The sequence below is a fragment of the Diadema setosum genome, chromosome 20 (assembly GCF_964275005.1).
Source record: "Diadema setosum chromosome 20, eeDiaSeto1, whole genome shotgun sequence".
NCBI lineage: Eukaryota > Metazoa > Echinodermata > Echinoidea > Diadematoida > Diadematidae > Diadema > Diadema setosum.
The window spans coordinates 28,110,277-28,138,143 of record NC_092704.1 but is presented as its reverse complement, the minus strand read 5'-3'; the positions used below and the strand labels follow the sequence as shown (position 1 = coordinate 28,138,143).

General features: G+C 39.1%; 1 protein-coding gene across 1 annotated transcript in view; it reads left to right on the top strand.

Moving 5' to 3' along the window:
• The window catches only part of LOC140243740 (E3 ubiquitin-protein ligase HECW2-like), a 161,455-nt gene that overhangs the window by 65,367 nt on the left and 68,221 nt on the right, over positions 1 to 27,867 (top strand). The window contains exon 4 of the mRNA XM_072323405.1: positions 12,379 to 12,537. Within this exon, the coding sequence (XP_072179506.1) occupies positions 12,379 to 12,537 (159 nt within the window). The remainder of the gene's footprint in view (positions 1 to 12,378; positions 12,538 to 27,867) is intronic.

Below are 27,867 nucleotides of genomic sequence, written 5' to 3'. Positions count from 1 at the left end.
GCTGTGTCCTTTGCTGAAGAGGATGTGAGCGTGATATTGTTTGTCATGCCATTAACCTTTTCAAGGAACTGACATTTAACTGTCGTATCAGCCATTAAAGGTTGTAAAATATTTAAAGATCTAGCATCAATAGATTCACTTGTAGATATGATAAATAAAACATTATGTAGTATGAAGATCTATTCTCATATCAGTATATTTGTATGGAAACATATATGTTATATCCAGTCAATATCTATGTTTGAATTTATAAATTGACATAGATAAATGAATTGTGAAAAACCCTGTCATACAGCAGTAACAACAAGAACAACAAGAACAACAACAAGGAGACAGATATTATTCTATTATAACTAGTTCTGCAATGGGTCTTTGTTTGTACATTGTAATCTGATGTTGGCATACATAATGTGTATGAACACCATGCATTAAAATTGTACCTGCAAGTATTCTTCTGGTCAGATTTAATTGCATACGGTCCAGTCTTCACAAAACCTCAAAGATTCAAGTTTCAAATGAGAATGGTTCCCGTTCTATGGTTCAGTGCCAATTCCGTGCCGTTAGGATTTAAGTATTTCTCCCCATTCTTCTTTCGAAAAGTAATATGAGACGGGAAGTTTAATTCAGACACAGTAAGACACAGATCAGAATCTAGGTAAGGATCGCCTTCACAAAAGTGGCCTTGTGCCACAGTGGACACTCAACTCATTGTACCATCATGTTACAACTTCCTTCCTGTGTACATGTATTACCTTTGATCCCACCCCACCCCCTTCCCACTTCCTATCACATCTAATTATTAAATCAGTATCCCCCTCCTCCCATTCTCTTGTCTTCCTTTAAATATTCCACTCCCGTGATACATTTACATGCACAGAGTATTTAGGATGACTTCAAAACAACAACAGCAAAACCACATGATGTTGTCCCTTGAGGATGTAGCTTTGTTCTTGTTTTTCATGTTGTGACTGACAGAAAGGTAGAGAAGTAGCAATAATTGTTTGTTGTTGTTGTTGTTTGTTTTTGTTTACATTTGAAGGTAATCATGATACATGTACAATATATATTAAGTAGTTGCAGAGCTTTTATAAGATGATATGGGACCCTAATAAGACCTAAAACAAGAAACTGAACATCCTATTCCTTTTTGTGACTGTGTGTGTGTGTGTGTGTGGGGGGGGGTCATAAAATGTTAACACATGACTATACTAACTGTGAAATACTGTTATACACTACATATTTTGCATGAATGAAATTTCATGAATTTGTTGAATCTGGGCATGTGAGACAATTTGTGAGTCATGGAGTTTCCAACCAGTGCCACAACAATGAAATGCAGAAATCTGTATAATCCCTCCTATTGAAAAAGTAAAATTAGCAACTTCCTATAATTGGAAATGATTAACATTTGATTTACTGGAGGTCATATTTGGGCTTGTTAATTTTGTGACTATTATTGACTTGCAAAATAACAGAAAGAAGAAAAAAAATGCCTGGTGAATTATGTAAATTGCATACATTCGTGTGTGCAAATTGATGCCCCCCCCCCCCCATTAAATTGTTAGAGGATGAAGGGTTGCCACAACGATGTACCTTTAAAATGGCTTTTATACGAAGCACTATTATTAGTGTATCATTCAATGTGCCTCATTATCTAACACCAAGTTGGCATACACTGTATATCAAGTACGTGGTTGGTTGCTGGTACCCATTAGCACGCAATCCCTAAGATCTATCTCAAGAGTGTGTCAGTAGGTCATTTTCTCACAATGAATGACGAATCATGACGCTGGGGAGTTGGGAGTGACCGTAGGTCGGTCCGTGCAGTCAAACGGTCAAAGTCCGAAACCGCCCGAAATGTCTCCAATCCCCATCTTGGTACGCCCCGGGACCACTAGCCAATAACTCCAGTCAGAGCTCCTTGAAGGAAAAATATTAGTGTTGACATAAAAGCGTACGTTCTTTGCTTGCCTTCGAATTCTATTTGTTTTTGTGGTTGAGGTATATTCATGAGTCACAGTAGATATATAACGTGTAATTCCTTTGCCCGGCAAGAATAAAATGCATACAGTATTGACGTAGAGCTGAAGGCATTGCAGCTTATCATAGCTGAAATTTTGACAGTTCGGGCACTTCAAAAATACCTGACACCAGCTTGCCTGAGACTATTGGATCACCTGTCATTTGTGGGTTTTGAACGTCTGTCTGCATAGATAGAAATTGTACCAAAAGTTTTATATCAGCGCTACGTAGAAACTTGCAACCACAACAACAGCAAGAAAAAGTGAAAACAACTAACAACAAACAAACAGACCTGATAGTTATTCCAATGGGATTCTCTGTCTAGCCTTCTTGGAGGCAAATCTTGCAGTGTAGGTAGGAAGATATTCAAGACAGAGGAAGAAAATGCTACGTAAGTCTGCAGCGTTTGAAAAATATTATGCATTAGATGTGAGTGATGTATGTGCTGCTCATCTCTCCTATTAAACTTGCAGCATTTCATTAGCTTTAAGACATTGATATTGGTACCATGTTAAATTGTATACTGTGTGTTTGTTTGATAGTGTGAACTTGCCAACTCCATTAGTGGAGCAGCCGATTGAAGGTGAAGTTCACCTTCATTTATATGTGAATTGAGTGAATGCAGCAATATCAGTAGGAAACATCGGTGAAAGTTCAAGGAGAATCACACAATCTGTTCAAATTTATAATTATTTAAAGTTTCTGCTCAGTCACTGCTGGATGAGACCTAGAAGATTACTACAGCTTGTGATGTCACATGCGTAGAACGATATAAGGAAAATATAAAAAGAATTCCACAAAATTAAATTTTAATCCTACCACTTGGTACTAATGAATAAATAAGGGTGGTATTATTTCCCGTGCCTTTTGAAAGAGGCAAGTTGCTCTTATCTTATGTGACAAGAGTGAAAAATATGTTGACTTCACTTTATATTTTCTTTTGCGCATGTGACATTACAAGCTGTAGTAGTCTTCTCGTCCAACGATGGCAGCACTGAAACTTGAAAAATTCATAACTTTTGAACGGATAGACCCTATAACCTTGGTTTCATGCCCCACATCGTTTTCCCTGACCTCTTCCACCCCTCAACAGAAAAAAGTCAACAGTAAACATCAAAATAACCAAAAACAAGAGAAAGCGTTGGGAGGTATAGGAAGTGCGCATCCTGTTGTTCACCTAGGAGGTATGCCTGCGGTGAGGAAGGTCCCCACGCCAGCCCCTAGAGTGGCAGGGTAGCTTTGCCTCCGCGTGTTCCATTGCGTCACCGGCCTAACCCCAAAGACTAAACAAATGAGGGGCTTGGATAGACAAGAGATAGGGGAGAGGGAGAGAGAGGGAGAGATTGACACTGTGTGTGTTTGTGTGCGTGTGTGTGTGTGTGTGTGTGTGTGTGTGTGTGTGTGTGTGTGTACATGACAGTTATCAATAGGAGGGAAATGTCTAATCCGGGACAATGTGTAATTGTTCGCTTCCATGCTGAAGTGCTGGGTACATGCTGAACAGTTTAGTGGCGAGTTCCTGTGGAGGCTCAACACGTGTCCAGTTTGCTCGTCTGCGTCTACCCCCCTCGTCGCGCCGTTTTGTGCACGATCATCTGGCAAATCGCCGCCGTGGACGCACGGCCTTCGATATTAGCCCGCCGCCAACGTGTATAACGCTCCGCGGGCCCTTCTGCGACTCTAATCTTCCATATTGCCTCATTACTTCCGCAAATTGTCTCGTCGCCCCGGAACAATCAAGTCGAAGTCTCTCACCATCTTCTTGTGTACGTGATCACTGCCAAGATACTACATGAGACCGTGACTGCTCGGGTTATCTGACCCTCACCCCAACCCCACCCTTCCCATATGAGGTTACAGTTGTGATATTCTGTGTGGCTACGGAAATTTGTCTATGACATTGTTGTACCTCCTACTAAAGGATATTCTTTACGAAATTCTGGACTAGAAGTGAACCTGAGGATAATTCAAGGAGGAATTCTTACTTGTTCGTGTTCATGCCCAACCACTGTCTCAACTTGCCATCATGTTACGTAAGCAATATCAATGTAAGTATCAAATCAGTCGTGCTTTGCAGCAATTTTCTGTGGGACTGATCTCAGTCTTTCAGCTGAAAACCTTACTCAGAAGTCACCTCTACAAGTTCATTTGCACTATGAAAACTACAAATCCACAAATATGATATTGTGGTATTTAGCAAAAACAAGCCAGTGACCATTTCCACAGTAAGTTGTGAGTTGACAGTTTACATCTTTGCCATTTAAAACCTTTAGTTCTGGGCACTTGTGTAGAGTTTGTACAATTATTGGCGAGTAGAATTTACTTTTCTGTCATGATTTTGTTTATGGCTTTGTGTCCATCATTTAAAATGTAAAATTAAGCATTGTCAGTCTTTCAAGCTATGCATACTTGATGATGTCATGTATGACATCATTGCTTGTAATTGACTATTTTGCCAGAGATACTGTATGATAATAAAAGAAAGAACCTGAACATTTTTAGATAGCGTTGGAATTCGATATACGAAGCACATTGTTCCCTTCCGTCTAAGCTTCAAATACTCCTTGGCGAGGAATGAATGGAAAATTTTCCGCTTCGGTCCGAGCAGCTGTTGGCATGATTCATAAACTGACCAGTTAAGGTGTTCACAATGATGAATATGCACATACAATCCTAATTTCTAATGGGTTTCATCTGAATCACTGGCAGAATGTACTCAGTCGCGCCTGGACCCATTTTTTCCAACCTTTCCCAAAATATTTCATTTGATAACCTGCGATGACTTTTGGCATGGTGTTTTGCAGATGAACGCACAGATAGAGGAGCAAAAACAATTGTGTTGGGGCTGATGGAAACCAACATGTCCTTGGCATCTATAGGTGAAGCGACATATCGCTGCTTACCACACAGAGATACCCCAGTTTTTTGTTATTTTTCTCTCACTTCTCTCCGCCTGTCATTTATCATTAGTGGGCAAATGCTAAAACCACAGAGAATCTAGGTAAATTTTTCCCCCGTCATGGCAGGATTTAAACACAGGAAAGGAAAACAAAAGGGGGAAACAGATGCCAAAGGCTGACATGGACAAACACATGTTCAGACTCAAAGGCAAAACTAAAATGCTCACTCGCTTTATTTCTACCAAGCTGGAAAGCATTCGCTCCTCCTATATTAAAAACTATAACTGAATCAAACACACAAACAATTGCAATGCATCTGCCATGTACACAGTCAATACTGCTGAGGTCAGAGGAGTGGTCGTTAGTATTGGTCATTAGTGCACTAATGCCCGGTGAAAAGCAAAGGTTGGCCTGTGGGGAAAATGTAAGACTGGAAAAGTGACAGCTCTCATCCGATCATTCAATTACGACCCATATCATCGTTTTACAATGCGATAATGTTACCTTCTGTCGCAACCTAATAGGGGCAATGTTCATTCCTTGATTGTCTTGAATGCCCGTTACCTTCGCAGTTCCAAACTCCTTCGGTCTATCACAAAGTCAACTGTGCGTAATGGATTTAGCGCTATCTCTGAATGAGATACGATCTCACCTCACAGTATTGAATGATATAATCGACGTTTGCAGTGACACGTGACGTAAAATAATGATAATAATGATTACAAGGTATATTTCTATAGCACAGCTACTATTGATAAATACTCTATTGCACTGCAGTAGGCGAATCTGTCTGTTTATTTATTCATTTATTTTTTTTTTTCTGAGGGGGGGATGGTTTGGGGCAAATATGCAAGTATATGTACATACCCATTTTGCAACCAATCACACATAGCCAACATTCTCTAAATTTGTAAAATGTGAGTTGGTACATCATGCCGTGGAAACCCACTTGTTTGTTGGTGTTGCATCGCCAGAATTGAGTTATCTCCACGAGATTGATAATGTCAGTGGTATATAGATAGATACAGCAAATGTAGATCGATGGATGTGCATGTACAATGATAGATAGAGATAAACATAGATATATCTATGCAAAAGGTTGTATGCTTGGGAGAACGACTTGAACACAGGCAGGGCCCATGAGTATAACAAACGTCTCGCACGTGTTCGTGTCATTCACCCGGGGACATGTAAAGATGCCAAAGTTCTGTCCAAGGACTAGGATATTTGATTACTGACGTTGCTTCAGTGAAGCTTCTTGGGAGGAAAATTACTTCAGCTTAAAATTGATTTTTTAAACAAAAGGTTTCATGTTTTGCCATTTTTGTAGATTCTGAAATGCTGACAAAGGGCAGTTGAGATACATGTTCCATTCTTTCTGCTGAAAAATTCATGAATAAACCAATTTCCCATCATGCAGCCAACAAACCACCGTGATTGATAGCAGCTTCTATCAGCTGCAAAGTGTGATTTTATCATGGCTGTAGCGTAATTGTCATTAGGCATGTACATTGTAGGTAAATGTGTGGAAAAAAAAATCATATAGTATTCATAAATCTTTCATACTGATAACAAGTAAGAAGCCCTATTTATTTATTCATTTATTTACTTGTTTTTGTTAACCTTTCCTGCAACATTGGCCTATTCAGTTGTACAAAACTGCTTTCCAAAGAGGCCTAGCTCTTTTGCAGTGATTCTTCATCATGAAAATTCATTGAACATATGTAACATGAATTTCAAAAATATGATGTCTTTCTTCGCACAATAAATAACTCCAAACAAACACATACACACAGTAATTAATAACTAAAAAAACATAGAATTATGTCAAAATTGTTAGTGTTTTAATGGGGAGAGGGAGGGGTAGGGAAACTCCCACAACTGGACTGATCTAAAAAAGTATCAGCCCTAGCTTACCAAAACATTGTGTGTACAGCTCTCACCAATAATCACTCTGGTATACCACAGGATGTAATATACCCACGTGGTTTGCGTGTCACGTTCTGAATAATTTTTTGTCAACTTTCAGAAATTTCGAATGAGAAAGTGGACAGTGTGAATCCCAAGGTTTGGCAGGGCATTTATAGCTAGGTTGAGCATTCAAAGAAGATGACACAAATTATTTTAAGAATATTTTTTTTGTTCTATACTGCAATGGATTAGTTGTGTGATCTTGAAACATACTCATGCTTGTTCTTTAGCATTTCATGCTGAAGGGGACTTCTGTTTGTGGAGGGAATTCTTCAGTATTAAACTGAAAAGATGGTCAAAATTATCCTTTGCTCTTGCCAGTAATGTGACTTTGGTTTAAGTTTCCAGAAATTGCTGACAAGCTTTTCAAAAAAAAAGCATGTGACATCTTCTAGATTCAAGTGCAAACCTAGAACAGAACATCAACAGTCATGCTTTTAACCTATATGGGCTTTCAGTGGTGATTGACACAGAAAAATCCCATAGCATTGTATACACTGTCGAAGTTCCTAGCAGAGAAGCATTTATACACCTCTTTTAGGACCACCGATTCCAAGTGCCTTTGAAGTTGGGTAGGAACAGATGGTAGAGGGTAACAACAGGGGTAAGTGCACTGATTCCTTCACCCCACAGTTTGATGCAAGTGGAGAGGGCTGTAGGTTAAACACACCATTATTGCGTCATTTCTCGTGTTCTGTTGTGGCGGCTCCGCGAAAAGGAAGCGACGATCAGAGAGAGTGAATTGACAGGAAGCTCTTCACAAAAGCAATTATATGTTCCATCCTCCTTTATTTTTTTCTCTTTTCTCTATCCCCCCCCCCTCACCAGACCCTTCTTTCACAGTGAAGTGTGTGTTGTGTTTGTTTGTTTGTGTGTGTGTGTGTGTGTGTGTGTGTGTGTGTGTGTGTAGATTTGACAGGCAAGTGGCGGGGAATTGCCTTCACAAGTAAGATTAGAGGAAGATGAAAATAACTGATGCCTTTTCAAGTACATCCTGTGTTGTAGTAAGTTCAGTACAGAGTATAGATTGAGCACTTTGCAATTTGATGCTAAATGCTGATTGCATTCTAATGCTTATTTCTGTAAACTCAACTGTATGCAGAGGTTGGTGGTAGATGCCATGGTCATGAGTGGTAGAACAAACTGAATTTTTGTCAATGAAATACTGTGTGTGTATGTTTGTTGTATGTACTTTTTTTTTTGGTGTTGCAACAACTACAATTATGACAGCCACTTCTACTGCTTCTGGAATATCTAGTTTAGAAAGTTGTGCAGAAATACATTTTAGGCTTGTTTTATAAAACAGATGTGCCACTGTTGCTTCCTATTAAAAGCACAGGAAGAACCAGTGAAAGAGAGAGAGAGAGAGAGAGAGAGAGAGAGATCTTTGCAAGTATTAATAAGTTATCATTTAACAGGTAGTAATGTTGTCATTTTGAAATGAAATTTGGATGCTTGTTTGTTTGGGACAAACAGTTTTTTTGCTTCACCAGATCCATACAGACACAGCCATTTACGATGATGTGAATAAATTTTTTGTGCCGTTTACAATAGAAATTAAGGAAACTGTTCTTTCTGGACACAGAGTAAAGCTTTCTGCCTATTTTCTTAAATCATTATTTGTTTCTTCTGTCATTAATTGATATGCGTATTCATCAACTTATTTATATTCACTTGTTTATTCTACATGTAATTATAAAGCTGTATTAATTTCACAAATTTATGCAAACCGTGTGCTGTGGCATTTAACAAGGTTACTCTTTATTATCGAAGTCTATTTTGGTACATTAGCTGATGTACGAGATATATGTATTAAAAGCGCGTTGTGGGTAAGTGAACAGGTATATTAGTAGTTTGGCTTATGAATTAATACATCAATATGTAATGCCCTGTTTTTCATGTGTATCAAATAATGTACATTGGAATGGAAGTTGATATTTAATGTGTGTCTGTGTGTGTGCGTGCGAGGGTGGGTGGAGGTAGGTACTAGAGGTGACGGGGCATCTTTGCCGGAAACGTCCATGCGGCCACGCATCATATCGGCTCAGAATGAAGTCAATTGTTTACGTTAATCATCCGCCAAACAACTCGCTTCCACTCTTTCCTCCTACGTCAGCGATGGCGCCCTTTATGACACGCTTCCTGCCCGTTTCGATCATCTGCCAAGAAATTCCCCCGGTAGAGATGTTGTGTGTTGTCATCCCCAGCTTTGAATTGCAGTCAATACTTAAAAGCAAGGCTTGGTGCAGTAGTATAAAGTCAGTGAAAAGTTCAAGTTTAGTTTTCATCAACTGTGCCTCAAAATATTCTGAAGTTTTACTCACATTTTCTTCATAGGAAGAGAGTATTTAATACAAATGTAAAGATTTCGCAAAATTCATGATTATTCATGCTATTGATTTTAAAAGCAGAAGACTGATGATAGCCCATCATATTATTTTTTAACTCACACATCAGTAATTGATTATTTTGATAATATTTTCTTTCACAAGTTTGACATACTATATCCCATATCATTATGCCAAACCACGACTCTCCCTTCCCCCCCCCCCCCCCCCAGTTCACCGCACTGGTCCAGGGCAAGCCTTTCAGGATGCACAAATTCAATTTCTCATTTGGAATTCAGCCAAATATTTGCTCAAATGACAGAAGTAGGAAGAAGTAAAAGAAAGATCCCAAAGAACAAAGTTAAAGGTATGGAGTTCACTTGGGCAAAGAGGGCGAAAAGTTCTCGAAGGAAGAAAGCAAATTTTTAATCCTCAAATTTGGGAAGTGTTTGTGTTGCAGAGAATTTCAAGGTTGGTATGTGAAGGGCTGTACAAATATGTCAAGGTAAAGTAAAGACATTCCTTTCCAGGATATACAGCAAATACTGTTGTACCTACGTATGTGGCTCAATACCATTGACCTAAGTACTGTGTAACTAACACACAATTTTGGAAGATATATTTTTGCTGTCACTCAACAACAGGGCATAAGTGATATGATTTATGGCCTGATCACATCAAGCAAATATTGTTAAATCATCATTAAAAGAGAAACTGAAGTGTCATCGAAAACGCTTCCCGCTCGGCTTTTTCAGTCTGCGAGATGTTATGGTGTATTGAATCCCTTGATTCTAAAGCTGTGTTTTACAGTACACCATGTTTCCGGCGGTCATGGCAGCCCCATTTACCTGAAATGCAGTGCGCTGTGGGCAGTAAGATGAGACATTCTCCATTCTCCTGTTAAGAAGAAGAATGATAATGATTATATAACTGCAAATTTTGACTCGCTGAAGGCAGTTACAATATGATTGCAACAGTCATGATCATTTCCAGATGATTTCTGTCATAATCAACTTCCTTTTAAAAGAATGATCTTTCGCAATAACAGGTATGAGTCCCCATTTGCATGACAAAGAAACAGGGACAACTAAACGGGAGGGGGGGTGGGTAGGGGGGAGCAATGGTAGGGAGTCTTAATGAGTGAAAATAAGCTCAGTGATATGTGACTTCATGACTCGTTCATAAACATATCCCAGATCATATCCTTTGATTCATGATCATTTTTTGATATAATGTTCAGTGTTGTACATTGTGGGTATCACCCATTTTTTTTTTTTTTTTGACCTAGAGCTCATGGGAACATAGCATTAGAGGCACTTAATAAAAAGGGGCGACATAACAGAAAATGAAACCAACTGTGGCAGCTGTTTGTTTAATCTGTTGAATTGGAGAGCAGAAAGTAATGTGCATGCATTTAACAAATTGTAATTATTATTATTATTATTTATCCAGCCAAATGACAATAACAGTAACATAACAGACAATCACATGGAAATAATACAATTGATGCAATAACACAAATACTCAGTTTGCGTCTGATACTAAGCATAAACTGGGAAGCAATACATGGGCTAGGGATGGCATTTGGGATTTGGGATGGCAAGTCCATTAATCTGCAGTGGAAAGGTAAAAATATCTGGCTTATATATAATTTGTGAAAACTCAGCCAAGTTTTCTCAATTTTGCCTCAATCTTGTTCAGAAACAGACTCTGGGCATTAAAGTTGCACAGGTCACGTGAGGTTTGGTTCAGTCAGCTCATCAGTCGATGGCATAGTTAGGCTTTTTTCCTTCGTAATGTACAGTGTAGATGCAGCAGTGTGTCAGAGTGTGCTCAGACTCAAATGAAGTTCCCTTCGCTGGGCCCAGCTCTGATAACTCCCTCCCAGACCATGCCTGCCATGTCAGACCATATCTAATGCAGTGTGCTATAACTGTGCTGGGCCCTGTTTCATAAAGCTGTTGGTAAAGTTATGAACAACCTACGAGCGACTGGTGATCAGTTCTTGTGCTGAATTATGGAAATTCTGATAAGTATAGCACATCAGAACTTATCACCAGTCGCTCGTAAGTTGTTCGTAACTTTACGAACAGCTTTATGAAACAGGGCCCTGGGCCTGTAAATCCGTTGCACATTGGGACATGATTTGATTGAATGTGATGAAACAGCTACCATACACCCTATAGCTTGGCATGAGAATCTTTATATAATGTGACAAAGCAGGACAAAATGCATAGCAACCGCACAGGATCTGCAACAAAATGCACACTAAATGCAGCTGAACGTAACAAAACTTGACAGGACCAGTTTAGATGCCTTGAAATGTGCTTCCACTGTCACGAACTGTCAGGTTTTGTTGCGTTCACCCTATTAAGGTACGGCCTACAAGATTTTTCATCAGCACCATGACTGCCGAAGAAAACTTTTTGGACAGTTTAAAATTCTAGCCAGACATACTCGGCAATCACAGCCTGTCACATTTGCCCATCCCCACCCCCTACCCCTACCCCCACCCCACCCCCACATAGCATTATATTTGCAAACATAAGCTAGACAAATTTAGGGTTGTCAGACTTCCAAAATATTATAATGATGACATTGATAACATTTATGTTGGGCATCCAATAATGCATCCCAAATGAAAACATTTGTACTTTGACACAATGATGACTTAAAAAGACACATTACTCCTTATTTTCTTGGTAAAGATAATAACATCATAGGATTAACATTGTGACTGGTTGATTTGCTCATTTTTGTATTTTGTTTTCCTCCCAATATACCTGCCAGGGCTTTTACAGGCAGGTTTAGATACTGATAGTCATTTAGGGTTTCAGTATTCACCTGCCAGACTAAAGAGATGTGATTGAACTTTTTTTTAAATTATTTTTCCCTTTTATGTTGCATCTGTTCGTTTAATTGGATTTCTGCTGATATCAGCGTATGTGATGGAGTGTGATAGGCTTTTACATGCTTTATAGGGAGGGTTTACAAACAACAAACAATTTCTATGACTCTTGCGATGATGTCTTCAACTTTTTTACTTGTCTGCCAGAGCACAAGCACACCATCTCCATTGCCCAATTCTCATACGTTGTCGTTCCCAAATTTGATTCTTATCGCTTCCTTTTTTCGGTGTCTTCTCTCCTCCCCTTCAGCTTTAACCAAAGTCTGCTTCAAGTACTACCATGGGGCCTCGGGGGAACTCCGAGCCTGCACCTCCACCATCAACATCAAGAACTTGGACGTCTGGGACCCGGAGTCCGACGAGGATGACATCGAAGATTTCGACCCTTTCATCAAGCTGACACTATCAGGTAAAGCAATCGCCCTTCCTGTTTCTCTTCTTTCCCTTGGTATGATATGCGTCCAGGGGGGCGTTTCATCAACGAGTTCGTCGGAGGTTTTCACCGACGAATTTGCTATCAGCCAATCAGACGCAAGGATTTACACTGACAACTGTTAAAAGCTAATGAAATCCTTGGTCTGATTGGCTGATAGCAAATTTGTCGGTGAAATCTCCGACGAACTCGTTGATGAAACGCCCCCCAGATGATGCCATTCCATTCCCGTGACACACTCCTGGTCGCTTAGGACAAACTGCAGGGGGGATGATAGTGGTTGGTGTCAGTCTTATCCCGTTCCTCCGAAAGAATCGTGAAACAGACCACGTTACTACTGTACATTCATGTCCTGCTCTTTAGGTTACACAGCAGTGTGATCTTTCACTTCAATGGTTGAGGATTGGCTGATTTGCTATTACCTACATTTCCCATAGACACGTTCCAGAGTACCAGTATACTTGGGACTAGTCTTCAACAGGTTAAAGTGTAATGTTGCAGTGCAGCTAACTCAAGGCACCTTTGATTTTGGCCATCATATCTGAGGAACCAGGCAACCATGCAACGAGAAGTGTAGGGCATTATAAACGGGTGCTGTTCGTTATTCCGAAGGTTCGATATTCCGAAGGTTCGTTATTCCGAAGGTTCGTTAATCCGAAAGTTCGTTAATCCGAAACACACAAATTCCCTATACCTAGAGGTTCGTTAATCCGAAAGTGAAAAAGGGTTCGTTAATCCAAACATTTGTGGCGTTATTCCGAAGGTTCTTTATTCTGAAGATTTGTTGATCCGAAAATGAAATTCGGAAAAACGAACCTTCAGAATAACAAATCTTCAGACTGAAGAGCCTTCAGAATAATGAACCTTTGGAATAACGAGCTGTAACTTTATAAACCATGGCAAATGGGATTCTTGCTGGACATACTTTGTAAGATACTAGTCCTCAAACCCCGTACCAGGTACTAAGGACTGGCGTTCATGCATTCTCCTAACTGAGCCTGCTGTACGTACAACTTGCAAGCTAGTCAATGTTCACGTTTACTAATGAGGCGTGGTTTATATACAATTGCCCAGATCATCATTGCAGTAGGGGGCCTGCTGTCAAAACTCGAGTGTGGTTGGTCCCAGAAAACATTCTGTTGGAGTACCACCCGAGTGGTTGCAAAGGGATGGTATGGTTGGGCATCGCGACTGGCTGTCTGAGACTTTTCAGGCATCGACCGCAGAACTGAACAGATGCGATGTGAACTAAACCAGCAGTCTTACCGGTACTCTTCCTTTCCATTTCTTGTTCCCTTTTTACTTTATTTGTGATGGTTTTTTTTTTCCCTGTCTGTCAGTCCCTCGCTCTCTCTATCCCTGTTTTGTATTTTGTCTTCTCATGTGATGATGCAGCATTTAGTCAACTGCCATTCATGTTTGTCGACTCGGGACTTTCTTTGAGTCAGTCGGTGATTTTGACAGACAGCTACAGTGCTTTATGTAAAAATGTCTCATCAAATTTAGGTGGACGAATACTAGTAGGTTGGAAGGGGAGGGGGAGGGAATGGGTGGGCCAAGAAAAATACACACATACATGCAACATGCAGAAAAAGAACCAGAAAAAAAAAAAAATGAAGGGGGGGGGGAGGGTTATAACTTCATCCTGTTTCGACATACAAGGTCTTCTGTCTCAAAAAGCTGAAGATGTCGACAACATTTTTTTCGCTAATAGGAAACATCCTCTCTGTCCAGGCTGCCATGTTTTTTGGGCTATTTTTCTCCGCTCTTTTCCACTCTGTCGTGTGTTTGTGCCAAAAAGATTCGGGATTTAAAAGAAAAGAAAAAAAAAAGATCTTTCTGTTGTTGTTTTTTTGCACACTTCTGACATGTTACTGTCAAAACTTGTTGACTCATGCTTTGACTAAATTCATGCAGACTTCAGAGAGAAAAAAAAAATAACAACACCTATCGACACAGAACAGTAGAAGAAGAATTAAGACTTACATGTAATAGAAAAAAAAAAGACAACAACACCTAGCAACATAGAACGGTTAGAAGTATGAATTGAAGTGGCAGACGGTCAGAGAGAAAAAAGGTGAATTTTGTAGTGCTGAGTGTCAACATTTTGCATAACAAACTTTCCTGTAGAGACATTCAATCGATAGTACTATCTGCAACAGGTATGATTTCATTTAGCAGGATGGACTTTAAGTACAATCTCATGCTGTATACAAACAATTTCCTCTAACATTTGGCCTGGAACACTGGAGCAATCAATAAGTCGTAATGAATGTTTTCAAGAAAATGTAGATTTGCTGGTATGTCAATTTGCAGTGAAAGATATTTTCTGACTGATTAGACCTATCTGTACCACCTGTTCTGTTCTCTAAAAAAAAATAAAAGGCAAAACGTTTTCATTGATTACTGTAAAACCAGAATTGTTCACATGCATTTCAATTTTGTGAATTTTGTGAAAGCCAGAATTCTCAGAATTTGAATGTACATGAAAGTTCTTGTCTGTGCTATTTGCATTGAATGCCAGTGGCAATTTGTGAAAATTTCATTCTACGAAAAAAGGCAGTTGGCCCCAGTTTACGAAAATTTCATGCCACGATCATTTCTTTCTTTACAGTTATGGATTTAAGTGAAATTATCATTATTAGTTACACTGAGGAGAACCAAGAAGAATGTGTAATAATCATGAAATGTAATTCCAAACCATTTTTCAAGTTGATTTTTATATCAAATTGGAATTAGATCAGACAATTGAAATCAATGAAATATTATATTTGGTCCAGAAACAAGAAGAGAGTGGAATTTCAAAGTTTTGGAATTTTTAAGTTTTATACATCTTTACAAAATCAATAGTGATATTGATCACAGTCATAACAGTATGCAAATTAGCATGAAGTTGATGATGTCATCAGTGCAATTTTGCATTATTTTGTGTACTAAAAACAGTTTTAAAATGTTTAATCTTTTTCATGTCACACAAGGAAATATGATCATCTAAAGACTTATTAGATTATCTAAAGACTTATGAGACCACATGATCATCGCCTCATATAACATATTGTTGCTACCATTATTACTGTTTTGTGAAAATGTGTTTTTTGTTAGATTCCATAACTTTCTTAAAGTAATTTTGATTTTGGTTAAAAATCTCTGCTAATCTAGCCATCCAATTTTACTCCATCCACTAACTCCAAGTGCAATTGTACTTTGAATGCATGCTTTTGGACAACCTCGTACAATTTTGTCTGTGCTGAGGAAATAGACATTATGGCAGAGTGAAAGAACAGGACATATTAATAAGTGTGCCAACTTTTGGTTTTAATCCAATAAAACCTTCATAATGGTTGCTATGGAGTTTTGATTCCATCTTTAGAGCAACACACAAACGTGCCACAGGTTGTTGTTCCTGGCTCTCCGTTCAAAATGTTGGTCACAAACGCATCAAAGTCTTTCCTTCACTTTCTTTGCAAGGGGAATCTACCCCAAAACATACGCATGAATCGAGCGAATGCTGCAATAAATATTCAGTAGTAGAACGTATCAGTGAAGCTTGAGGATAATTGGACAAGCCGTTTAAAAGTCATGAATATCTATAAGTTTTGGTGCCACCATCACTGGATGAACAGATTACATCAGTTTGCAACATCACAGCAAAACAATGAAATAAAGAATATAATATAAAAGAGAATTCAACATATATGTATTTTTTTTTTTAAGCTTTTTGTTCTCTTTGCATGGATGTGCTGCGGTGATATCAAGAACACTACAAGTATTACTTAGTCTTTTCATCCAGCAGTAGCAGCACTATAACTTTAAAACATAAAAATTTTTAACAGATCATCTGATTTTACTCACATGTTACTGATGCATTGTACTATTAAACATTGCTGCATTAACTTGATCTACACTTACATACATGTATATTGGGGAAACTGCCCCTTCTAAAAATCAACAGCTTTTGTCCGAGTACGCACTTTTGAGAGAGGTTTCAACGGGGATAAGCATTCCTCATACTGGACAAGTTATACAACATTTGATGGCTTTCAAGTCTACTGCCCATGGCCATTTGATATATTGAGTGTCATTAAGTGTTGCAAGTTTAAACATTTTACTTGTGAGATGGATACAAAAACATTTTGGGTGTCTTTGTTGTTTTTGTTTTATTGTAGCTTAAAGGGAAAGTAAACCCAAAGAGCAATGTCGATTGAGTGAAAGCAGTAATATTAATAGAACACATCAGTGAAAGTTTTAGGAAAATCGGGCAATCGATGCAAAAGTTATGAATTTTTAAAGTTTTGGTGTTGCAACTGCTGGGTAAGGAGACTACTAGAGGTTATGACGTATGAGTGGACTACAATATAAAGAGAATAAAAAGGGAATTCAATAAAAATTCATTTTTCATGAAAATTACACATTCCATCAACTTGATACTGACATATGTTAGGGGCAGCACTTATTCCCCCTGCTTTCTGAAAGCGGTTAGTCAAGGACTCTTTCATTTTGCTAGAAAAGTGAATTTTTGTGGAATTCCTTTTATATTTTCTTTATATCGTGGTCCTCTCATACGTCATAACCTCTAGTAGTCTCCTCATCCAGCGGTTCCAACACCAAAACTTTAAAAATTCATAACTTTTGCATCGATTGTCCGATTTTCCTCAAACTTTCACTGATGTGTTCTACTAATGTTACTGCTTTTACTCAATCCACATTGCTCTTTGGGTTTGTGTTCCCTTTAAACATGCATTGCTACTATACTTGTGGAAAAGCCAACAGAAAATATATTGCACAGATTTTATACATCTAATATTTTGATGATCAGGGACTTTGGTTGAAACAGTTTTACCTTTGACATTATTAGAATCTTTGGGGGGGGGGGAACACAAAAAATAGAAACAATCATTTATTTCATTATTCCTTTGTAGAAATGTTATATGATTCTGGAGTATAGTGATTTTTTTTCAAAGATCTTTTTTTTTTCTTATTTACTGTGTAAATCTCAGCGAACAGTTCTCATAAGGTCGCTGAAGTTTCTGTCTAAACTTCAGTTGACCAGAAATTCACCCTTACCTTCAATTAAGTAGCAATTCATTTTTTACTCCTAAACGCACATTATTTTCAATTAACTTTGTTCTATACAGCATTATGTATGATTCATTACAGCTTCCTATGGATTAGAAAAGTAGATTTAAAAATGAATATGAAATGACTCCCCTTCCCTGCCCCTGCCAACCATGCATACGTAGAAATGCCGACATACCTTTAAACGTTGTTTGCCATGCGGTTATTACAGGAAGGAAACCTTACTCATGGCCACCCTACCACACTCCTGGGCATAGGACATGATATGAGGCGACGCTTCCTCCTCTAACCCCCCCCCCCCCCCCCCACCCCCTCCTCCCCATCCCGAAACTGCCATTGGGGATATTTACAAATTGTTCATGATGTATTTGTATCATTAAACAAATCCACAACAAATGTTTCAAATGTTCATATACATGTCACTGTATGAGGGGAAACAAAAAGAGGCTGTTGTTTTCTTTTCATGTAATGGGCACAGCTCTTGACTTTATTGCCAGTTAGCCTTCGTTCAGGCTCAGGTTGAGATATTTTCTTTAAGGACTTACCAATCATTACTAGCATCTCTGGTATTACAGGTACAATGTACCTGAAAATCAAGTTTTAAATTTGATCCATTAAAATTGCTATGATGTGATTACCTTAAACCTAGATCACTAGAAAGTCATTTTTGGTAAAAATGAAAGCAATCATTTGTCAAGGTTGCCCAATTACTTCATTCATACATACTTCAATCATACATACTTCAATCATAAATAGCATGTCATCTTTATTTGGATTTGAATGGCAGTCATTGTGTGTTGGGTAAATGATGCATCATTAGCTGCAATTTTTATGATCCTTCGTCACCGTTAATTCTTTGAGTGACTTAAACAAGGGAGATGTGATATAAATAGATGTTAAAACAAACACATGCGCATCAGTATATTGTTTATTTGTGAAAAGGGGAAGTGAGGAAGTTTTACCTCCTTTTTTTTTTTTTTTTTTTTTTTGAAGCTGTGATGACATTTTTATGCAGTGAGACTTGCCAAGCACTGCAAAGGTGGATTTTTTTTTTTAATAAATGTGAGTAATTTTTCATGATCGGCCTGTTAAGATGAATTTCGCATGTTTTTAATTCAGCGGAACTAAGACATTAATTAGCGGAAAATAAAACAAGCACATATATTTGTATGCTTTTATTTTGCACTTGTTTCTGGTTGTGTGAAATTTGCAAAATTTCCACTCTGTCAAAATGTCCACTTTGTATGCCTTACTTGAAAGTGTAACACTCAATACAGTCTTGTACACTACACTTGTGTTGTTTGACAGTTTCAGTCTTGTAAAAAAAATATTGCACATAATTTAAAGCTGCCATCCCTCTTGTGGTTGTTTTGAAGACAGTTTGAGTTCAGAATAACTTATTTAAGAAAAAAAGGGGGATGGGGGACTAAGAGCTCGGCAGGAAGTGTGTTCAGAAGTAATTTGGCCTAGAGTTATGCAGTCAAGATTGTGAATGTTCGCCGAAAAAAGGAGTAGCATGTGGCTTATATTATCTCCGCACGAATGAGAAAATAACATTGGAGAGATGGAAGGACGTAAAATTTGCGGCGAAACCGCAAAATATTCCGCACCAAGTACGAGGCACAGCGGTGCTGATTGTGCTTAATCCTCCAGCTCTAATGAGAGGTGACTTGCTCTGTCACACAATGCTTCAACGCAGAACTTGTGGATGGTTACGAGAGGGTTTTTTCCCCCAAGTGCAAAAGTAAACCCGTTGAGGATGGACTGATTTTGCTACAACACGCATTTTCCGTAGACACTTGCCCGAGTATACTCGGGACTCGTCGTCAACGGGTTAAAGACCCAGTGGTCAGGGTAGTATAGTTGGGTGTCCAGTACATGGTGTCCAATACATCAACACCCTAATGTTTTTCTATCAATAGATACTTAAAATATCTCACTATTTGCCTGAAATTTTAATCACATGTAAAGAAAATACTCTGTAATTCACAAGCATGCATTAAAAATGCAATTTCGATACAGGCTGCAAGATATCTGCTTCGAACGTGCGGGTTGTTATTTTGACGCGGTCAGTTATGACGTACTTTGACACCAACACCCCTATCCTCTATTGAAAATACATGTGAAATGCACATGGTGCTTTTCCTATGTGCCATTTATAATCTACGGTATCATTGTTTTGCTGTTGATCTTGTTTATTATTGGGTTTTTTTTCAGTAATATTTTGACATCATCAAATCCCCAGTGAAAATTGCAAAACCACTGTGCATAGTCTCATGCATGAAAGTTCGTTCTTTACACGCAATGCTATAAATAGAGGCGTGTCGGTTTCAATGTACAGTGTTGATGTGTTGAATACCTATGATACCAGCAGAGGAGCAATGATTTTGCTGTATGACTCTGGGTTAATAGCAAGTGAGCCAGTGGTATAAAATGTGAATGGGGCTAGTCTAAAGGAGATGGTACAAGTGCAAGTGAATAAAAAATGTTGAAATCATCTGCCCACATCAGGTCTACAGCTTGTGGTGGACGCAAAAGAAAGTGTCCAAACCATTGATGACTTAAACCTCTTGTAAAGATGACAATGATTAGACGGATTGAGATGCTATTTAGATGAAGCTGTCACTTGGGTCCTGTTTCGTGCGTGTGTGTGTGTGTGTGTCTATAGGAATGAAATCAGACTTCCCCTACCCTATCACAGGCCTTCTCTGTATGGAGAACAAGTGTTGCAGATTATCGCCCGCGTAAGCCACAATCCGCCCTATGAATAGGAGTATTGGTCATGTTCAATTTGGTAGCTTCCTTCCTGGTGTGCTATGCAACAGGTGCGCTAAGAGTGAGACAAGTTTCAAGATTTTTCTCTTATTTTTTCAAACCAAATCCCAGTCCCCCTATCCCATCAATTCAGCTAAAAATGTTCCAATTCTTCTTTTCCCCCTATTTTTGCTCCTCCTCCTTCTTCCACTGAACTTTTCTTCACAAATGCTTGTACATTCTGGTCACTAAAAGTGACCACAGACTGACCTCTAGACATAATGGAGACATCTTCACTGTATAAAGGTTACAGTATTTTCACACTGTGATCACCCCATGCCAGCCATCACACTATGTATTCAGAAAGAATTTTATTGAACCTACAATTTTTTTTTTAATTGGAACTGCAACAAAGATATTTTTGTCAGATGTTTACATAGACAGTTACTGTCTGTTAAAGGGTATTATCTGTCTTTTTAATTTGACTTGTTAGTAAAATAAGAGATCATGGCAGGCTGTTGGTGGGAACACTGTTTTGTAACACTGTGTGATCCTCTCACATCACAGTGTAGAATCCACACACCAAATATTACGCTGTGTATTATGAAGGGCACAATATGACATCACACAACCTCCACTAGAACTGCACTCCTGGAACACAAATTTAACCTCTCACAATGTTGTCATGATTCGTGAAGACTTAGAATGGTTAGATGTATGGTGTTTAATATACACTGTAGTATTACACACCTTTCAGTTGAATGTTGTGAAGTCGGGGGTGGGCATTTAATGTCTTAATTTACGATTTGGCACCGAGTCATGTTAACCTTATTATCGAAGAACGGACACAAAGGTGCCAAACAAATGAAGGATACTTCCACGTACATTCAATCAAATTTTGGCCACGGAAATGAATTGACAAGATGTCACACATATGTAGAGGGCTTTTTTTTTCCTCAAACATTTTGCTTGGCTGTTACATTTATCTTTTTCATTGACCTGTTACCACAGAGATGCGCCAAGATTCAGTGACGTAAGTGCATGAGACACCAAGAGATGCTTAGAAGTAAACTTGTAGAGAGTTCAGAGTCGTGGTGGGGCAAAAGAGTGATTTTCTTTTCTTTTAATAGGAACTCAAGGTTGATTGTAGCCTGAAAGTGTCATAAATTAGACATCAATATCTTGCTGGAATGTGTCGTGTAAAAACAGAGTCAGACAGTTGTTCAAATGTTGAGTGTTATGAGAGAGAGAGAGACAGAGCGATAGAGAGAGAGAGAGGGAGTGTGTGTGTGTGTGTGTGCATGTGTGTGTGTGTCCACACGAACTAAAGAGGGGAATGTAGTGTTATATTATAATACCTTCCTGCCGAATTAGAACACGCAGTGGAAGTTTTTCATTAGTGGTTTGACAACTGTGAATCTTGATGCTTTTATTAGCACCGCGAAAAGCACTCTACCCACCCCCTCCCCCTCCCTCATCTCCCCAGACCTACCCCAACTCTTTTCTTTTTTTTTTTACCATCTGTTACAACATGTCTCAACATTTTGTCTGTCTTTATGATACTATAGTGCTATTTCTTTAGAATTTGACATACTCACGTTGTTGACTGTTATGTCAAGGAAAGTTCCTTCTTTAAATATTGCGTTAGTTTTATCTTGGCTCTAAATAGATTTCCAAGTATTGATGAATCATGAAAGACTTGCCTTATTTGTCAACTTCATAGCCTTTCCTTATTCTAAAGAAATAATACATTACAATTGCTTGATTTGTGCATCTTTTTTTCTTTTTTTTTGTTCAGGGCATCGTTTCTGATAATTAAGAAATTCCAAATGTTCATTTTTTCTTTGTCTTTGTATTTTCTATCTCTTTCTACACTTCTTTGCTGAGCATCTATGTGTGAGGTATGCATCATAATCTTATTATGTTGTTTTCCTCACTGTTTTCTTGCGCTATCTCTGTTTGGCTACTCAAAATATTCATGTATTCATTATTTTGTTTGCCTTTCTCTCTATTTTCTAATTCTCTCTCTCCTCTTCTCTTTTCCTCCTTTTTTTCTCTCTTTCTTTCTTTTTTTAATAGTCTCCCGGTGTCAAGGTCAGAAAATTGATATCCTGACCTCTCCAGTAATGAATGGGAAGAAATAGATTTACACTCTGAACTCAGCCGGATGTGAAGTGTTGCATGGTTAATGAAACTTTGCTTCATCTCGGGTTGCGTTCACACTCGTGCCAATAGCTTTGTCTGTCTCTGTCTTTGTTTTTTGTCTGTCTTTTTTGTAAAATTATTTTTTTTTTTGCTTTACTAGTGAATCAAAAGTTGCAGATACAAACCTGCCATATGAAATTGTTAAAGAGACTGCAGGTATCTTCTACTTTGTGTGATTTTTTTTTTCTCTCTCCAATGGAAAATCTAGTGAGTTTTTGATGATTGTGACTTTTGGGAGATTTTACCAGCTTTTGTACTCAAAGTTGTTCCGGGGCCAAGCTCAATGCTGACGGACCTTTTGGAAGGAAATGATGATAATAATGATAATAAATGGCATTTCTATAGGCATATTACCGCAGATATATGCAATGTAGTGTTTCTGCATAAATTTGTAAAATTGGTGACACAACATTTGCTTCTGCGACAAGTGGTCCAGTCCTATTATTAGTTTTAGGGTTAGGGTTGTGAGAGGGTTTTAGGGTTAGTTTGATGTAAGGATTAGAATTAGGATTATGTATGTGGGTAGAATTTATGTGCTTGGATGCAGATATTTCATGGGAGCAATTGCTGCAGGAGCAAATGTCATGGAATCGGTAAAATCTGACAAAGAGAAAGAAGAAAGAGAAATGAACAGAAAAGGTTTGGTTCAAGAGATAGGATGCACATCAATTCCATTTAGGAAAACACAGTATAAACAATCTTGGTCTTTGAGTAGACAAAATGGAGTATTATCCCAAAATTTTCTCTCCTTTTTTTTTTTGGGGGGGGGGGGGGGGAGGAAGGCTGGGGTTGAGGAAGGAGATGATGGAGAGTGTTCACATGGGCTCAACATCAGTAGTGGCCCAGGGCCTACAAAACTTAATGTTGGGCCACCGAATTTCCAAAAACTAACCATTTGGTGGCCCTATCGGGCAACTAAGACTCAAAATTGATTGTTATGTTTCCTCTATTTTTGGCTAAGATATGTCTTTTTCGTGCTACCAAAATTTCAGATTTTAAGATTTTAGTGGACCATTGGAGAGAAAGAAAATGTATGTCAAGCCCGGGGGATTAATCTATTTTTGTGATATGCGCCATATAAATATGGTTTATTATTATTATTATTATTGAGGGATCAAAGATGTGAACTGAGAAACATTGACTGTTATATTGTGCAGAATTAGAAGCAGATTGTATAACTTAGGAGATGAGTATTTTTCACATTAGGAAAAAAGTGTTTACAGTGAATGGCTGAATCCTTGCTTGTTGCTGTTCCTATCATCCTAATTTAGAGGTTTGTGATGTTTATCCATAATGACGATTAAAAAGGATGCAGCTACTCCAGTATGAATGCACACGACATCTGCATGACAATTCGGAAGCATTCCCTTCTCACCCGCATTACGGCGATTAGGAGAACGACAACTGCGGCGGAAGGCGCGAATTTGGCTGCGGCAATCTCCCAAATATCTACCCCGATTCCAAGGAGTACGAGATTGGCGCGAGCAAGCTAGCAGGGGGGGGGGGGGGGGGAGGGTTGCATGGAAATGGAATCACTTATACCAAGGGTGATCGCTTCTCCGGAGAAAACTGGCAAACAATGGACCTCAATTACGCAAAGTGACATTCTCAACATGTTATCTTCTTCGTGCTTGATTCATTTTTTTCTGCAAGACAACAACTTTCAATTTTCAGGATATGGCAATTGCTGAGATGAAAGTGGAACTGGTACTTCATTTTGACAAATAGTGCTCATGTTGACGCCACTTTTACAGTACCAGAAAACCAATTAGAAAAAATGAACTAAACCTCGAATATGTTTATCTAATTGTCAAATAGAGACAGATTCTAATTTGCCTCACCGCAATCATTAGAACTTTAAGCCTAATTATCAGCAACTCTGCGTTCGTATCAGTATGTTTCGCGTGTGAGAGAAAAATTATCACACTTGTAACTTAGGTTTCCACATCTACTGCTTTTCTCGTTTTCTCTCTGTTTTCATCTACATTGCAGATGTGTTGGTCCCACAGTGATTACAGTGTGCTGCATATAGGCCTATTTAGCGTCTCTAATTGTTTGTGAATGGAGACTTTCCGACAATTTCGCAAATGATGAAAAACCATTTGCGATCGTGGAGTAAATCAGTGAATGGAGAAATGTTTGTGTGCATGTGGCATTCATGTAGGGATCAGAGTTAATATTTTTACTTGTTTGTAGATAAGTAGTACAGTATTCATCGCATAATCGGGACAGGTTGGGAGTAGCAAACACGGCCCCTTTAAGCGGGGTGCCCGATTTCGCGATGAGCACTTACCATACACTAACGGCATACGACATGTACATGTAGTGCGCGCACACACACACACACACACACACACACACGCACACATGCATACTGACGTACTGTACATGTACATGAATACACAACCACGCTACCCCTCGGCGCGACCCTCTAGCTCTCCCATTCTCGCAATGATGTAGAGTAATCGCAACCGGGTTCTTCTTCTGTCACCTCTCTTCAAACACAAAATATGTGGATTAAAAGCTAGCACTTTCTTAAACATTCGTTGAATTCTTGGACACGTAGGGCGTTCCGTATAAATACATATCCACAACCATGGGAAATGATTACCCAAAACTGATGTGGGAACGTCAATGAAAAGTCCTTCAATCATTCAATCATCACGGCTTGATTGTTTACTTGCCGCGATCACTGCACTGTACATGTGTTGTCAATATGTAGCGATCTAGCTCGCCATATATACACATGTACAGAGAAGCGAAGGCGGGCAGCGAGCTGAAATGTACGTGTACTGGATGGACGGAGGTCAAAACAAACCGGACCGAAGCTTGCTTTGTAAGTTTGATGTAAACGACAACTGATAGGGAATCTTTGAAATATTGTTGTGGTATTTTGGTAGATTTTTTGTGTAAAATATCAACAAAATCAAAGATCGCTTGAAGAAAAATTGTCCCGTTTATCAGAGGTCCCCGCCCGATTATCCAGTGAAAATAACATGCATTGGAAATGTTTCTGGGAAGCGTATGTCATTTAAGCGAGGTTCCCGATTATCAGATGCCCGATTATGCGATGAATACTGTACCCGACTTGCGAAATTGGGAAAAATAAAAATTTCAGGAAATATATGGCGCATACAATATTGTCTTTCAAATACTCGTACATGATCACTCTTATTCGTGACTGTTAGGCATTGAAGAGTGAAACCTTATACTGCTCAGTTGTCCCAAACATAAACTGCCCCAAGAACATGGATCTAACAGCTTGGAGGGGGGGGGGGGGATTCGACCGCATCTCAAAAAGAAAACAAACAAAAGCAGAGCAGCAACAAAGCAAAGTGAAAGCACTCAAAACAATATAAAAAGAAAGTGAAAACACTCAAAACAATATAAAGAAAAGGGAGGCCCCCCCCCCCCCCCCCAAGGTGGCTTTCACAGCCATGATGACACAACGTGAGTCCAGGAGCTATTTACAGACAAGAATTTTCTTGGGTCATTCTGAAGACGTTGACCTCAGGGCCAGCCAGGAGTCATGTGATACTGATGGCTGATTATTCATCAGGGATCTCCTTCCTTCAAGGACTTTGGGGCCAGTGAAAGTGATCTAGTCCATGTTGAGCCTAATCTAAAATAGAAAAAGGTGTTTGAGCATAATCATAGCATGAAATAATACTTTGGAATATTGAAAAAGGTGTTTGAGATAGGTTTGTGTTGAGGTATGTATGTGCAGTGGAACCTCGTTATAAAGAGGTCGGATACAACAAGACCCTCTTATAGCAAGCTGGTTTTGCAGGTCCCGTTTCATTGCATTTCTTCATCTGTACGCTGATATAGTGAGAAACCAGGTAAAAAGGTAATCGTCTTGGTTCTTAGGTCCTCGTTATAACAGGGTTCTCCTCTACTGATGCATTCAGACAATTTTATTTTTTCCATGTACAGGTAGTTTTCCTGGACTTCCATTTTCACAAGCTATTTGGGTCTGCTGACTCTGTTCACTTCATTCTGATGGCACATTGGATTCAGTTTGCATGTATGTATTGGTGCACTATCTCGAAAACCCTGGACAAATATCACTGACCACCCGTGGAGGTTTATAGTGGCATGCATTCGCCCTCTGCAAATCGAGTTCGGGCAGACAGACACGCAGATTGATTGACTAATCACACAATCATTATTGCGTCACCAAGGTGTTAAAATATAGGAACATGGTTGTGCCTGAGTGGGCAGGCTCAGTCTTACAATTTGGTCAAGTTTGGAGGAACTACCTGAATGCTATAAATGAGGGAGCATGTCGAGTTACAGCCGAGTGCTTGGTCACCTAGCCCTAACCCAAACCAGGGCCATTCGATTGTAAGGCAGATATGCTACCCGTTGAGCCACCTTGCTGCCCTTTTTTGTGTTTGAGATTTCTAAGAGTGGTGAGGATTTCCTTCAAGATGGCTTAAAAAAAAAGAAAAAAAGATGAACTACATCGCAAACTCATTCCGTCACCAGTCAAGGTCCTACGAGTTCATCATGAGCTTGCCTCTATTCGTCATCCGCCAACTTCCGTGCCGGCTCCCACAGAAAGCGAGCATCGGGGCGAAACCAAACCTGCCATCTTCCCCCCCTCAAGGATCTCACCAGTCAGAAGGAATTGCTGCACTCCGGTGACGCAAATGTGGTGTACGGTGTGCGCACGGTAATACCCACAATGAGCCTTGAAGAGGTTATTTCTCACTGCGGTTTCCCCACTTGGCAGGCGTTTTATTCGGAGGTTCTCTGGTCGCCACCTGTTTAGTTCTCTCGCCTGGTGTGTGGGGGTAACGAGAGATGGCAAGGGAAGCGCATTCTTCTCCGACAACTCTTAAGAGGATCGTTGCAGAGGGGAATGTTGGTAGTGGAGGGGGAGGAGGTAACTGTGATGGCTCCTGCAATTTCGTTTTTTTTTAAAAGTGAATTTAGTCTGATTCTACTGACATTGAGATGGATATCTTATGTCTTTGTAACATGGATTACACATGAAAATTGCTCCTTAATTATGAGCTTGTTAACAGGGTGCTTATGATCAATGATTTTAATAAGTGTTGTAGATTTCATCAACAAGTATCACTCAATTATTGATTAAGAATTTTAAGTGTGATGCACCGCCTGCAGTGACCTCCGGTTTTATGCATACTAGTGAGTTTTCCCACAGAATTTGAAGTATAGAAAAAACATTATTTAACTGCCAATGGTGATCAATAATGAGCTGTGGTCATTAACACACCAAGAATACAGACCCATGGTATTCTC